The sequence below is a fragment of the Nothobranchius furzeri genome, chromosome 5, assembly GCF_043380555.1.
Source record: "Nothobranchius furzeri strain GRZ-AD chromosome 5, NfurGRZ-RIMD1, whole genome shotgun sequence".
Taxonomy (NCBI): domain Eukaryota; kingdom Metazoa; phylum Chordata; class Actinopteri; order Cyprinodontiformes; family Nothobranchiidae; genus Nothobranchius; species Nothobranchius furzeri.
In genome coordinates, this window is record NC_091745.1 from 10175588 (window position 1) to 10192311 (window position 16724).

Here is a 16724-nt window from a genome sequence, read left to right on the forward strand (position 1 = left end):
TGATGCCTTAACCCTGAAGTATCTTTGACAGATAGTTTTGAAACCACCTGACAGCATGTTCTCAGAGCTCAATTTTGAGAAATCTTTGCTTTAGTATGTACTTCAATGATACTCTGTGTCAAAGGCCTTTGAGAAATCAGTGAATAGAACTGCACAACATTGTTTGTTGTTTAGAGCTTCAGTTAATTCATGCATTACTTAACTAAGCTGCTGTGGTAATAAGCAATAAGCAATCCAGTGTTGGGCTACATTTATGCTCCATATCTTTCATAGAATTTTAGTGTAGTGTGTTATATCTTTTGATGCAAAGGAAAAAAATACAGAATTTTGAGTACAGGACTCAGCCATGAAAAAGACTGTCTGCTTTGCAGTGCATAGGTGTCCTGTAATGAGTGATAGTTGGGCCTAAGGTGCAGCCAAGGGTATGGGGTACGTAGGTGAATATAAAAACTGGCTTTATAATGAGAAGTAGGAACCTAAAACAACAGGACTTGACAAGGTGGCCTGACGCAAGTTAAAGGAACCAGGACATATTATATTATGTGATTACAAAACAGGGACATTGAAATAATGGGGAACAGGTGTGCATGATAAGTGACTGAGGAGCTGAGGGGAAAAGACCTAAACTCAGCCAAATAGCTACAGATCATAGCAACAGGAAAACATGTTGGTATCTAATCTAACCTTCAACATTCTTTCACTTTTTGGTAGTTTATGGTCTTAGTTAGACTTGCTTTTATCTTGACCCCTCCAGAAAGTCCATGCCCTCTGGGAAATATCCTTCAAAAATACCAAATAGAGCTAAAACCACAGGGAGGCATCAGTTTCCTAGAATGGTCCTTTTCTGAGGGACAGCTAATTCAAAAACATATTTATTCAGTAATGCTCTTAGTCAACTTCTTGGTCCACAACTTTTAATCTCTTGTTTACTTTAATGTACATTTAGCTATGACTTTTAGTTAAAACAGTGTTTTATTCTCTAATTGCACCTATTTAAACATTTTTTATGTTTTATGATTAAAGTTTTACAGTTTGATAGATTTACATATTACCTTATTTAACTTTAATTGTTTTTACATCCATACCTAGTTAGTTTTTCATAATAAATGTAGGCCTAACTGTGTTTCTTTAACTACTTTTTTATCCTTTACAAGAAGAACCAGAAATGATCTTTTACAAAGTGCCTCTCACGAAAAAAAAAACATTGCGAGGCGCTTCACAAGAATAAAAACAAAAACAAAAATTAATAAAAAGTTATTTAAAAGTATCATAAAATGAAGAAAATAAAAAAGTTGTAATAAAAAATGTGACGAAAGGGAAAGAAAAAATGAATAAGAAAGGTGATCAGTGGATCTCAGGAAGGGCAGAATTGATAGAAAGATCTGAATAAGGAGTGGGTAGCTAAGAAGGTCACGCAAAAGCCAGCTTGAACAGGTGAGTTTTCAGCTGCTTTTTAAAGGAGACCACAGAGTCCACTGATTTTAGGCTCAGGTGGAGAGAGTTCTGAGTCTGGGGGCCACAGTCATGTGTGACCACAGCTGCATTTTCTTTAATGTCCAATATAATGTTGAATCTGTCCCTCACAACCTAAAATCAAAGAGGCGTATCATTAATCAGTCAGCAGTGGATGGATTTTCTAGATTATTTGACAGCAGCTCAGTTCAGGGTGAAGATCCAAGCTTGTTCATCCAGTCACTGGATAAACAATGCTACAATATCTTAGATAAAGTGGCTCCTGTTAAGCAGGTCACATTTTCTAGCAAGAGAAAAAGTCCCTGGATTAATCAAAACATTTACAGTCTCAGAAGGACATGCCGCAGAGCTGAGAGACGTTGGAAGTCAACCAGATTAGAAAGTCACAGGCTGTACTTGAAAGAACTGATAACATCTCTGAATGAGACGGTGAAAACTTCCAGGACCACTTACTTTGCTCAGCTGACTGCTGTAAACAAAAATAACTCTAAAGTCCTGTTTGACACCATAAACCAGATTGTTTCTCCTCACGCCCCTCTTATGCCAGTTTACTCAAGGTCTGACTGTAACAACTTTCTAGCATTCTTTGAGAATAAAATCAGAAAAAATCAGGGCAAGTTTTTCACCCCCATCTACTTCCTCCCCCCCATCCAACCCCCTCCCTCTCAATCATGGTCTGTCTTTACTCCAGGACATTTGCCTCATTCAGAAACACATGAAACCAACGTCATGCCCTGCTGATTTCATTCCTACTACCTTGTTAATCAGGATGTTTGACCAAATTGGCCCATGCATTGTAGATTTTATTAATTTATCCCTACAGTCTGGCACTGTATCATCCGTTTTCAAACATGCAGTTATTGAACCTGTCCTTAAAAAACCCATCCAAGATGGCGGTCCACTTCTGCGTCAGCTCCGTGTCGCGTCGTCTATAACAATTTCTACGCTTGTAAGCGTACGTCGGTCCCTAAACGTCTACTGGCGTCCTCAAAGCCCCGCCCCTCCCTGACACGGTGTTCCATATAAACCAAATCCGTGGAACGCGAAGTAGCGAGAGACGACGATCCCGGAAGAGTGCGTCTAGCAGCATAATGGGGGTGATAATTAAAGTGGAATACTGGTTAGTTATGTTTTATCTCACTCACTGTCGTTTTCTGTGTGTTTTAACGAAGAATCGCTTCCTATATTTACGCGAGACCTATTTAGAATTGTATTTTGTTTCTATTGAATACTATTGGTTAGCACCGTTAGCTCACGCGGCTTGTTTGTTTTGTCGTTGCAGTGGTGGATGAGGATACGGACCCCGCTATCAGGAGCTCGCCCAGGTGATCAAGGGTGAGTTTCCCGAAGTGGATGTGTCAGGCTTTGTGGGAAGAAGAGGTAAACAACCACATAATCTGTTCCTTGTGATGTTCGAACCTTGATCTTAGATGACTTGGAGGTGATTTCGGCCCTGAAAACGGTGTGTGAATTTAATCGTGCGTTTCCCTTGTTTTCCTTTACTTTAGGCAGCTTTGAAATTCACATCAATGAGGTGCTTGTTTTTTCCAAGCTTGAAACCGGTGGCTTCCCGTATGAGGATGACGTAAGTAAACCGCACGCTACTTGTAATCAACTGTAAAGAAAACATATTAAGCTTGATTGTGATCTTGGCTTGTCTTGGCACAGATCATGAATGCAGTCCAGGCTGCTTTTGATGGGAAACCTGTGCAGAAGATCACCAAAAGCCGTGCACCGTGTGTCATCATGTAGGCGTTCCTTTGTCATGCTGGAACATCTGCAGGTCTCACAGGGCCAGTGCAACAGTACCACCTGTTGGTTATTTCCAGGCTCTGCTGAAACCGACTGGGACAAAGCACTCTGACAACGCGCTGCTTTCTGCTATGCAGGTTTTAAATATGCTGCCAACCGACTCCCCTCTCTGCTCCTGTTCGGTGCTCTTGGCTGTTAATGATTACCATTGCTTCAAAACTAAAAGGTTATGGTATGAAGAATCCATTCCTGGAGCTCCATTTGTCTAGGAACAGAGACTGGGAGTTGGTGGAGATGGATTTGAGAGAACTCTTCTATTCTTGCCTCATTGTCTGACATTTTAAAGGTTTGTTTTGTTTGTTGTCGTATCATCATGGTTATTTTCAGTGAATTGAAAAGTACAAAGGGAGACTTGTACACAACTTTATTTGGAAATCTGTTTACATCATCAAGCAGGTGTCTGCTAAATATTCCCTGGATCTGTCTGGGATTAAATGCTTATACGTGGTATGATTTGTGGTTAAATGGCTTAAAGGTTAACACATTTTAGTAATTGGTTGCAACGTTGCTTCAAAATGAACTCTTAAGTACTTAAATGTAATCAGTTTTCCTGCTGTTTGTTTTATGTTTAAAGCATATCTGTATAAATTGTAAAGCCTCCATCAGTTGTGATCTGAGAGCCATCATTCACTGGTCTGTCAGGCTCACGGCGATGTTGATGCATTTTTCACAAATCAATTTATTACTTGGTTGTCCAAATTACAGATTTTCAATAAAGTCAAAAGTTTACGTACAGTGGTTGTCATCTGTTCTAAATTCACATGTAAACTCTTCCCCAGATTTTCTGTTAATTGTCCTTTGGGTGAAGCTGATGTCTAGCAACAGCAACCAGTTCTTTCCCATAGAAACCACTTCTGGGGTAAGGATGACTGTGCAGAAAACTTGCTGGAGTACCAGCGCCACCCTGTGGTCACACCAACAATAGCAACACTGATACTACTCAGTCTGATATTTAACTTTAAAATATGTTATTGGCTATTTTTTTAATTGTTTGCTGCAGTCCTTTATACTTAACAGTAATTAAGATTTTCAGAATTTTTCATTTGAGATGAATAATTATTGTGACTCTCATGACCTGCTAGAGGAGCTTGATGTGTTGTGAAGCGTCTGATGTGTCCTGTAACAGACTAAGCCAATGTCCTCTTGCTAGGAAAACGGCATTTGCATTTCCTCAGCTAAATACTGATAACATTCTCCTTAATTAAGGAAGCACCCAGATTTGAACTGGGAACCTTTTGATCTGCAGTCAAATGCTCTACCACTGAGCTATGCTTCCTGTGTGAAGCAGATGGGAAGAGAGACTGTTGTGAGTCTAAAGTCTTTACTCTTAACCATAGACAGGTGGACTTTTTCAATCAATTTGGGAATGAATCTGCCTTAAACAGAGATAATTAGTGTTTTATTCACTTCTGATGCAAGAATGAAGCAGGAGATGGTCTATTGGTCCGGTGGCACAAGCACCTGGTCATTTTTCCTGATCCGTGACACCTTGCAGACACCTAGAACTCACTGGATGAATTTTAAAACGTTCTAGTTCGGGAATGCCTTGGAGTGTATGGCTAGATCAACATCTCTCTCCTAACCTGTTGCTTTACAACCTGACCTCTAATGAGTAGGAGTAAAAAGGAAAATGCCTAAAAGTACCAAACTCTTTTAAATCAAAGTTTTACTGATTTTTAAAACTGGAAGGTGCGTTCATAAAAAGTAGGCACAAATCAAAACATTTACATGTATAAATCATCAAATAACATCAGAAAATGCAACAAAATCAATCATTCAAATTAGCCTGACATATTTTCCATAAAGTACAGGGTATTTGTATTTGTGGATAAAGAAATATGGAACATGAAATATAGGAAATAAACCCACAGAGTAAACATATATTTCCTCCCAGAAATGAAAAAAAAAAGTCATTTTGAATGAACACACCTGATTCAGAAGCCTGTTAAACACAAACTGATTAAAATTAAGTTGTGTTAAAACGGAGGAACCTCTAAAATCAGCAGGATGCCTTCTATCCGTTCATTGTCAACCACTTATCCAGTGTCGGGCTGCGGGGGAAGTAGCCTAATCAAATCAAACTTTATTTATATGGCACTTTTCATGCACCGGGAGCAACACAAAGTGCTTAACAGATTAAAATGACCCATATAACCCACATTCCCTCCCTTTCCAACACTTAAAAACAATTATGACTGTTTCATCCCCAATTCACAAACCATTCCCAGGCACACACACACACAACACATTAAAAGACCACAGTAAACACTAGGCTGAGCTCAGATTGAACAGGTAATGAAAGACACGCCATCAAGGGAGCCATCTGCCTTGACAGCAGTAGATCCACGGCAGCAGCCAAGACACCAATCCAGGACACCCTGGGAGGGAGCCTAAAGCCTGATGTATACTCCTCCGTGAGCTCTGCAATGGAGAGACTCACAAGGAGTGTCGGAAAGGTTTTCACATGCAAACTTCTGCGCAAGAAGCCGAGTGTTTCAAAGCAATTCTCCAGGACAACAGAGGGGGTAGCGCTTTTCTGTGGTATCATGCCACCCTAGCACTCATGTATCCGGTCCACGATAGTGTATTTACTAATGTGTTATATTTCATAGTGTTGATACAAATTTACAAAAATTTTTACTAATTTGTCCTTCATTCTCCTCCACCTCTTCATGTAGTCGCCACCTCTAAACCCATGTTTCTCGGTCAGCCCATTTCCATCTTCGATCCATAAACCGTCTCCGCCCCTCCCTTACCCCTCACACTGCCGCCATTCTTGTCCACAGTCTCATCACCTCCCGTCTTGATTACTGCAATTCACTTCTTTTTGGTCTGTCTTACAAACTCCTTCATAAACTTCAACTGGTCCAGAACTCAGCAGCCCGTATTATCACCAGAACACCTGCCTTTCACCACATCACCCCGGTTCTCCAGCAGCTTCAATGGCTTCCAGTTAATTTTCGGTCCATCTTCAAGATTCTCCTCCATACCTTCAAAGCCATCCACAACTTCTCTCCTCCATATATTTCAGATCTTTTAAGTATTACCACCCCCTCCCGTTCCGTCAGATTATCTTCCGCCCTCCATCTTGCTGTTCCTACTGCCCGTCTCACTACCATGGGGAGCAGAGCTTTCAGCTGCTCTGCTCCCCGTCTCTGAAACTCACTCTCCCCAGACATCAGAAATATTGACAGTTTCACCCTTTTCAAATCCAGACTCATGACACACCTGTTCAAATCTGCCTATGACCTCTGATTTTATTTGAATAGTTTTTTTTTCTATGTTCTTTTCTTCATTGTGGTTTTTAGTTGTTTTAATGCATTTTACTGAATGTATTTTTCCTGTCAAGTGACCTTGGGCGTCCTGAAAGGCGCTTTTAAATAAAATGTATCATTATTATTATTATTATTATTGTTGTTGTCGTTGTTCCCTGTCATTTTTGTTCACATTTGCTCCACATTTTGTACTTCTTCAGTCACGGGTGAATAAACGTTCATATTTGCAAACTTTTTCTGAGATGCATTCTTTAACCCTCCCACTGTCTTTATGGGTGACCCCGCAAGGAAAGTTGGCCATTGAGCAGGATTGATGGTTTATCTCTTGAGGTCCATGTGGCAGGGGTGAGGTGGTGCTCACTCCTCACCCCTGCCACATGGACCCAACGGATAAACCATCAACCATGCTCAATGGCCAACTTTCCTTGCGGGGTCACCCATAAAGACAGTGGGAGGGTTAATCTGTTCTGGGTCTGCCGCTAAATATCTTTTTACTTTTTAACAGAGTTGTTGACAAATTTACAGGAAGCTTGCGGTCACTCTTGGAATTCTCTTGAAGAACTTCAAGAGGTAGTCCTTCAGGACTGTTGGAAAACCATTTCAGGTGACTACCTCTTGAAGCTCATCAAGAGAATGCCAAGAGTGTGCAAAGCAATAATCAGAGCAAAGGGTGGCTTTTTTAAAGAAAATCACAGAACATGGCTCGCTCAGACTCAGTGTCCCCTTCCTCCTCTCAGACGTGTTCGAAATTTTGTCTGAGGTGGGAATTGATACTCCTTCTGACAGGAGACTGCCAGATATTCCCAGCAGACCCTCACAATACGTTTAGACCAGAATCCTCCCCCACCGTCAATGCCAATTCACCACCAGGAAGTGGTCGGTTGACAGCTCCGCCCCTCTCTTCACTCGAGTGTCCAAGACATGCTGCCACAGATCAGACAAACAACAACAAAGTTGGTCATTCTGCGGTATAAGGTATCATGGTGTCAAGAGCACATATAGACAACTTAATGTTTGAACATGGTGTTCATTTTGGACTGCCCATGACGTGCACATACAGTAAGTCCAATAACAAAACACAGCTCTGATTCAAATCACTGGGGCCGTTCCTCCCAACGACATCTCTCCAGGTCATGTTACGTACCAAAGGGTCAATTTTCACCATCTAATTGACCACAGGATGGCCTTTCATTTGCAGACATAAACCCACTATCTATCAGACCTCCAAATCCAGAAGGTTCCGCGCAGTGCTTGTTTACATAAAGAAGACAAAACATTCAGACGGACATTCTCACCCAAGGTCTGATGCACGAGCCTGGCTGCTGCATTCCTCACCCTAAATACATATCAAACCTACTCGAAGCTCCTACAGGACTTTACAACTCATAAGCTTAAATAATCATATGTGTTGAATGAACAAGATGTTTAAATCAAATGTTTGAATAATCTGTGCTTAAACCAGTGATGGCTTTAAAATGAGTATTGCTCTTATGTTTATGTTTATTTATTTAGCAGACGCTTTTATCCAAAGCGACTTACAATTTATAACCTATAGGGCATGTTGTGATCTGTGGGGGAAACCGGAGTACCCGGAGGAAACCCACGCATGCATGGGGAGAACACGCAACTCCACGCAGAAAGGCCGCTGCCGAGTTTCGAACCTGCAACCTTCGTGCTGCGAGGTAACAGTGCTAACCACTGCGCCACCATGCAGCCTTATCTTATAATGATCCATTTCAGATCTTATGATCAGCATGTGTTTGATTTAACAAGCTAATCATTGTTTACACTCAGATAGGTAATATATACCTCACATAAAAGTTTTACAACATTCTCATTCACAAAGTGTTAAACATCTTTGTATCTGAAGAAGGCGTGTCTTCTGAGCAATGTTTTGGTAAGCCCTCAAGACATGGAGCATTCAGATTTTATAAGCAAAGAGTTCGTTAAAACAAGAATTACTTCCCGATTAATTCAGTTCCTAGCTGACTCTCGAACCGGCCAATTCGGGAACAAGTATTTTTCAAACCGTCTCTTTGACCTCCAGTCAAAGCCTCTGTAGTGCTCCGGCTGATATCAGACAAACGGCTCTTCTAAGAGGCAAAAAGCAGCCTTAGATGCAAACAAGCATTCCAGCTTCCTGCAGTCACCTGGGGAGATCTCAGACTAGACAAGTCCTATCTGAGCTATCTACGGGTTCCTGATATCAGAGGTTCACTCCACCGGCAGTGACCAGCACGACCTTTTGATCCCCTGGATCGAACGAGAATCTCCACCCAAAGGGTGCGTAGATTTGGCACAGATTGCGTCGGATGGTTTTTAAATAAACTCTCTGGTTATAAACAAACAACAAATGATTTTACAACCCAGACTTCACAAACTCTCTCAAATAATGGTTTTGCTAAACATCTAGCTTCCATTACAACATCACGTTAAACCACTCCATATCCATTACATCACATCTCATTATTCATATCTTGTCATGTATAATTATTAGTTTAGGATAAAGAATTAAATTCATTTTATAAACTATTTACCTGACTGTCTGAATTAATACGAAGTGTGTTTATGGTCCCTGAAGAAGCAAAGAACCCTAGAATCTTCTGATTAAACATTCAAAGATCAATCAGGTTGATATTTCATATTTATATGGAATCATCACATCTTATTGGTCATAATTAATATGTAGTGTCAATCATATCATAAATCCTCATGCTGCATGAGGAGTGAAGTTCCCCAGGAGAACGACGGAGTCACCTGATGGAGCATTCTCCAGCACCCCCACCAGGTACTCCTTAAAGGGTGGGTAGCCTGAACTGCAGTTTGGTGCATAAGCACAAACATTAGTCAAGACTCGTCAACCCACACATAGGTGGAGGGAGGCTACTTTCTTGCTCGTCGGTGTATCACGAGTATGCCCACTCCTGCTTGACGCCTCTCATTTAGGGCAACTCCAGAATGGTAGTCCAACCCATCTGAAGGTAATTAGTTCTGGAGCCAGAGCCATGCATTGAGGTGAGTCCAACTATATCTAGCCCAACCCCATTGGCCCCACCTACGAGTGGTGAGACAATTGGATGGATGGATGGATGGATGGCTGTCAAGTAGGATTGGACACCACAGATTAAAAGGGACTGTCAGTCTTGTTTTTGTCTTTGGGTTGACTTGAGTCGAGATAAGAACTCCAGCAATCTCAGTTTAACCGTAAAATAATTTTAGGCTGAATTAAAAAAATTAAGGGGGCACCTGGATTTAACCAGACTCAAACTTTATTTATATAGCACTTAATCATTCAATGCATGCAAATCTAAGTGCTTAACAAATTAAAAAGGCCCTGCATACCCACATTCCCTCCCACACCCAGAATTTTAAAAACAGTCTGACAATAAAAACCCCTTCACAACACTCATCCTCCAGCACACATGCACACACACGCCCCCCCCCCCCCCCCCCCATTGAAAAAACACAATGGACTGAGATCAGATGAGCCAGACCAGCTAAGATAAGGATAAGGAAACACCATCAGGAGAGTCATCCACTCCAACAGCAGCAGATCCACAGCCGCAGCCGAGGCACCGACAGGGCAGGGGGGGGGGGGGGGGGGGCGGAGACCCCCACCTCCACCCAGGCACACCTGGAAAGCACCCAGGCCGCCACAGTCAACCACCGCCCCCGGGGCAGAGGGCTCCCACAGAGGAAACACTGGAAAAAGTTTAAATTAAGGATAAAATATAAAATCATAAGAGCTAAAAGGAGAATTGTAATATAAAAAGGTTAATAGATATTAAAATAATGTTGATCATAAATCTATGGTAAAAAAAACTGTTTAAAAATAGCACATATAAGGAAAGAATACATAAAATAAATAAATAACCTAATTAATTTATTTAATTATTTAAAAAGTGATAGTAATCAGTTAAAAGCTAAGATGAAAAGATGGGTATTGAGCCTGTTTCTAAAAACATGAATGTTCTCTGCGGCCCTGAGGTCCCCTGGCAGCTCGTTCCAGAGGCGAGGGCCGTAGAACTGGAAGAACGCCTCGCCGTGAGTGTGTGTCCTGACTTTAGGGATGACAAGGAGACGGCTGCCAGAGGAGCGCAGAGACTGCGTGGGTTCATACGGTATAAGCAGTTCTGAAAGATAAGAAGGCCCAAGACTGTTTACACACTTAAAAATCGTTAAAAGCATTTTGAAATCGATCCTGAAACATACGGGGAGCCAATGCAGTGATTCAAAAACAGGAGTGATGTGCTCCAGCCTCCTGGTCTTCATTAGGGAACCAGAGACCCCTTGATCTGCAATCAAATGCTCTACCACTGAGCTATACCCCCTACAGATGTGCCAGTGGTAACTGTTTTTAAATCATAACATGAGATTTATTCACTTTTTTGTTTCTGGAAACTACAGAGGTTGTGCATACCTGACCCCATCACTTTACAATCACAAGATTCCCTTATCGACAAATTTTTAAGATCCTTGGACAGTTGTAGGATGCCACATTTCAGCGAGAGAAATGAGCTTACTAAGGGCTGGCAGGAGCTGGTTCAGCACGGGGCTGACAGAGGGAGTCAGTGCTGTAAGGTTGTGTTTGTCAGAGGAAGAATGTGAGGTCCAGCAGTTGATTTTGGCTCAGTGTTTACAGGAGCACAGTCATCAGCACAGAAATCAAATACGTAGACTCACCTCGGACTGGTGCTGCCATAGTGACCAGCAGCCATCTTGGATGGGTCTCCATTCCACCCCAGTGCATTTATTTCTACTGAGGAATGGTAAATGGCCTGTATTTGATATAGCGCCTTCTAGAGTCCTGGAACCCCCCAAGGCGCTTTACAACACAATCAGTCATTCACCCATTCACACACACATTCACACACTGGTGGGGATGAGCTACAATGTAGCCACAGCTGCCCTGGGGCGCACTGACAGAGGCGAGGCTGCCGAGCACTGGCGCCACCGGTCCCTCCGACCACCACCAGCAGGCAACGTGGGTTAAGTGTCTTGCCCAAGGACACAACGACAGCGACAGACTGAGCGGGGCTCGAACCTGCAACCTTCCGAAATGAGGAAGGTGCTTATCCAACTAAAAAACACATTTTATTAAGCTTTTTCCCAAAATCAGACACATGGTATGGCATGATAATTAAAATATAGAAAGTCAATAGTAATCTCATGTGATCTGTTTTCAACAGTACGCTGGTTGTTCACCATAAGCTGTGAAGTTTTTTGTTTTTGGTTTTGTACTGATGCAGACATTTTAACATAGGATGAGTATTGATTACAATATGCGACTGTATGACAAGTACACACAGAGTTTTAATCCCAGACGACTTGTCTCCCAGCTTTATTTGTTGCAGAAGAAAGGGAAGGTACCTGGATTTGAGCCAAAGACCTTTTGAGCTGCAGTCAAGTGCTCCACCACTGACCTTTACTCCCTGCACACTGAAGTGTTGATGGGAAATATTTGTCCAATCTCAGCTACAGTACAAGATTTTTTTTTACCTTCTTCTCCTTTTTCTGGGAGCTCCTTCCCTTCATTGTGTTTGTCGGGTCAGTTCCGTCTTAGGGTGGGACTTCATTGAGGGTGTAATCCCAAAGTTTGTTTAGCATTCACAAAATAACTGTTTAAACAAACACAATGTACAATCAATTATAGATGCTCAAGTGAATGCTAATCCATGTGAATAATCTCTAAAAATGTAGGCTTGTAAAACAGAGCTGACATTTTAATGTGTGTGTTGTACATGTTGGATGGTATTGTCCCTATGCGTTCACATCAGACGGAAATGATCTCATCTAACCAGCTTTGTTTCCCAACTACTGCCTCAAACTGCTGCGTCATCGAGTTAATGAAAACATGACCAAAAACTGGTCCAACAGGAGGTGATAAAAACTGACATGATGGCAGAACATTCAGTGTTTCCCTAAAGTCAGTCCCTTGACTTGAAGCACTTTCATGTCACCATGTCTGCATCCAAGCAGATGAATGCAAAGTTATTAGTTTTCTGTATTTTTACAGAATCTTCATCGGGTTGCTCTAAAACAGGAGGCTTTCAGTATTTTTGGATGCACCATTAGGATCGGCGCTTTTCATAGGACAATCTGATCTCGGGTTTTTTTGCAGTGCAGAAAGCTTCCATTGCCCAAGTTAGCTGCCTCACAGAGGTTTGCATAATGCAAAAACAGGACTTTTAATGTGAAGAGTATCTTGAAAATTTGCATCTGTGTCAGTTGTGACCCTGCTAGTTTCAAGCAATGTTAACCAACTGGATGAACCACAGGGCACACACTTGTAAGGCGTGTTCAAAAGTGAAAGATCTGGGCTAAAAGATTGAGAATGTTTAAAAAAAAATACAAAACCAACAGTCCAGTATTAGCAAAAGCATTTATGCTTCCCTTCTGTCCTAATATTAGAGTATCTGGACGAGTTTCCTTAATGCAAAATAACATTTGCATTACATCTTAACATGGTCATGAACGTCTCATGGTATAACATTTAGCATGGAACCATGATAATGGTGTCTGAGAAAACTGTTATGACTAATTATTATCTTTTATGTTGTCATGTTTTATCGGTTCTCACAACTTTGGATGAAGATATTAAAAAATGAATGAAAAATATCTGTTGAGTAACTTTTTCTTTAGTTTTCAGCATGAAACAGTTTTACGGTAACATTAACTTTAGATTGTCTGTAACATCACCCACTAAATGTTCTTCCTCTGTTTCTGGTTTATTGTGATTTTGTTTTACATCAAGTTGTGCTCCGTATGAAGCTCTGCCCACTTCTACCTCTGGCTATAAAAGAGGAGAAGCTGAAAATCTCATCAAAGCAACACGGGCATTCAATTTTCAGTGGAGGATGAGGATACTATCCCCGTTTTCAGGAGCTCACGATGCAAATTAAGTCCAAGTTTCCTGAAATGGATGTGTCTGGCTCTGTGGGAAGAAGAGGTAAATAACTGTTAAAGTTATAAAACACATGTTTAATATTAAGTCACTGATTCATACAATTACAATAAAGATTGAGCTCCATATTATTCCCCCCTTTTTAAAAATACAGGCAGCTTTAAAGTCCTGATTAACGAGCAGCGTGTCTTCTCAAAGCTTAAGAGAGCTGGTTTCCCAAAAGCGGAGGATGTGAGTAATAAACACAATTAACCCTTTGATGCATAATGGTCACTACAGTGGACAGGTACTCAAAATTGTTATTTATTCATTTTTGCTATTAAGCACAGCTGATGAAGACTTTATTGCATTTGAGCACCTCCATTTGGACTTCAGTAAGCCAAGCCACCATATTTCATGTTCAGAATGGACGCTGTCCACTGAGGTGGATATATAATAAATTATATGTAAATTATAAAATTTTACAAAAAATATTTGTTAAAATTTGTTTCATTCACACCTAAAGATGAATCAAATAAATTGTTAAAAAAAATCATGGTTGAAGATTTCATAATTCATGCATCAAAGGGTTAATGACTTAAATCACCGAGTTGGCCTTTATTTATAGTTTTGTATTTCCTGCCACAGATTCTGCAACAAGTCATGAATACTCTTGATGGAAAACCTTTGCAGGAAATCACCACTGTCGGTGACTCATGCACCATCATGTAACTCTCCCCTGGTCTGCTGTAACACCAGCATCATCATCACAGAGGACCAGTTCACCTGTGGTTCGTTCCCAGGCCTCGCTAAAGCCAGCTGGAGTGAATCCTTCTGACCGGACTGATGGGTTTTCATGCCTGCTGACAACTGGCTCCCCTCTCTGCCCCCATGTGGGACTTCAGGATGTCAATGATTGCTGTAGCTTCACATCTAAAAGGTTATGGCACGAAGGATCCATTCCTGGAGTTTCGTTCATAGGAGCCGAGACAGGGAGGGAGTGTGAGAGAGCTCATACCTAAGCTTGATTTCCTGGCATGCATTCATTATGAGCTTCTGTTTGTTAGTTTTAACGAGCAGTTAGGTTCTTCTATTGAATGTTAAAGGATTGGATAAAAATGGAGAAAACCTGAGCAGTGATGTCTGTAAACGCAGATCTGTTACTGGGTTTCTTTGTAATAAATATGATTAAATGCGATTTAAACATTCAAATTTAGAGCAATTCATTTTTCATATTTAAGTTTGTAGTTTAAACACTGGTAACAAATCTTTTGACAACCATTATTCACTGGTCTGGCTGGTTCACCGTGACATCAGCCTATTTTTCTATTTGTCTCAATGACTTGGCTGTAAAAGCAGCTTAAGCAGTAGTTGGTATCCATTTGGTTCTTTATGAAACAGGTTTCAGGCAACAAGTTTTTACAAGCTTCCTGGTCTGTCTCCTAACTGGGTGTGTTTGTTGTTCTGAGCTTCTGCGATTTGCTTTGCAAGTTCGATGACACTGAGAAGCAACGTGTGGTGGTCCTGTTAGACAGCTCCTCAGCTGATAGAAGTAGCCATCCAGTAGCTCCGTAGACCAGTTTTCATGTTAACATGTCTTTCAGTGGCATAATTAAACAGAAACTGAGAGTTATGTATCAATCTTGAGTGTTTAAAAAAAATTATTTTAGAGCAACCACACGTCCTCTTTACCCCGGACTTGTCCACTTTTCACTCTCTGTCCGGTTTTTCATCCAGGAGCAGGGATTGATGAGAGACAGAGAGGAAAATAGTCACATAACAACAAGAAAACAAAATCAAGTGTTGAAAAGTTAAATGTAGGTAGATTTTCGTCCACTACGCGTTTTATAAAACAACAAGTTATACACATGTAATATTTATACATTCTGAATCAGATCACCTTCAAAACTCAGTCACACACCTAGGGCCGTTTCAAGGCATTATGGGGGCCAAGCAAGCCCCCCTAATTAGGGTCTGGATATGAAGCAAAACAGGAAGTGACAAAAATTGCAGTTCCACCCTCATCCGCTGGGGGCTGGTGTCAGAAGCGAGCAAATCCTCATTGACTCCCATGTTAAAAATACCAATTTCACAGCAGAAATAAACATGTTTACAGCCTGGTTCCAAAACAGGTTTTAGGTTTAATAGATCTAGTTTACACTCGTGACAACTCTGAGGGGGGTGAATTTTTTTGTCACTCTTCTGTTTAAGTGTGTTAAAAGCCTAAAATTCTGAATAATTAATGAGCATCAGACCCACGTGACCACAGAGCTAGCTCCGGGGAAAGGCCTCAGCCTGAGCGTTGGGCACACCTTAAAACTGTTCCGCAATTTTCAGTCTCTCAACTTAGACCAGTAGTTGTAGCATTTGGAATTCCTTGTGGATGTTATTTGTGCAATTGTTGGTCAAAATGACTTGCTGTGGCATTAATTGCACTAATAGAGCGTCCAAGGAGTCTCCACTTCATTTATTTCGGTAAGTAAAATTATATTTATGTATTTATGTCGATGATTTTAGGTCACTGCCGCTCTTGCACTAGCTGAGCTTACATGTTAACATGTACTATTTAACCATGAAATGTACATGTAATAGGGTATAACCCAGTGCATTTAACATAACGCTGCATTTTAGAAAATGGGTTGGAATATAACATATTGGTGGAGCTGGATTCCGACTATTGGTATGGTCCCCTCCCAGCAGCTCTGCGCATCTCTGATCGCAGCGGCGCTTGTCTGCTGCGCAGCTGCCAGCTTGTGGAGCTCTCGGGAGACCTCTGTGTTCCACCCGGTTTTACCCAGCGGTCAGCCCAGTGTATCTCTGACTTAGAAGCTCCGGTGTTATGCACAGTTAACTCCGGTTGTAGCTAGATAGCTACCTCGGTTAGCTTAGCTCCCACCTCCGTGTTAGCTTTGGGTTAGCTTGAAGCTACATCGCTTCAGTTCCACGGGTGTCGTCATTTGATCCCAGCCTTACAGCCCCACCCTCAGCTCCACCTCTTCCCTTTTTTGGAATAATCTGGGCTTGACGGAACCTGTGACACGGTCAAAATGGCGGTGGTGGGAACCTCCCATTTTGGCTTGAAAACTTATTATTGGAGCCTATGGAAAGGAATTGTCCAGTATATATGTCGATGGGGCCAAGGTTAAACGGAACCCCCCACCCCCATCACTGGGTGCCCCCAGAAGCCTCGGTGTAATTCCTACCCTGTCCAGGAGTATTAAATACATATAAAACACCTCAGACATTACTGACGTGTTCTAACGTTGTGCGACGAAAAACAA

At 41.5% G+C, this 16724-nt stretch overlaps 1 protein-coding gene and 1 non-coding gene across 3 annotated transcripts; one reads left to right on the top strand and one right to left on the bottom strand.

Annotated features, from left to right (window-relative positions):
- The first annotated feature begins 2445 nt into the window (after positions 1–2445).
- Positions 2446–4020, top strand: LOC107378537 (migration and invasion enhancer 1). 2 transcript variants are annotated; one of them, XM_015948798.3, is made up of 4 exons: positions 2446–2593; positions 2756–2853; positions 2982–3058; positions 3142–4020. In XM_015948798.3, exons 1-4 carry the CDS (start codon positions 2565–2567, stop codon positions 3223–3225), a joined length of 288 nt encoding a protein of 95 aa, XP_015804284.3. In that variant the 5' UTR covers positions 2446–2564; the 3' UTR covers positions 3226–4020. The 2 variants fall into 2 exon arrangements, with proteins under 2 accessions (XP_015804284.3, XP_054596214.1); XM_054740239.2 differs by having other exon boundaries at positions 2453–2593; positions 2756–2808.
- A 469-nt stretch (positions 4021–4489) lies between these two features.
- On the bottom strand, positions 4490–4561 carry trnac-gca (transfer RNA cysteine (anticodon GCA)). Its single transcript has one exon. It is a non-coding gene; the product is annotated as a tRNA-Cys (tRNA).
- Between the last annotated feature and the right edge of the window lie 12163 nt (positions 4562–16724).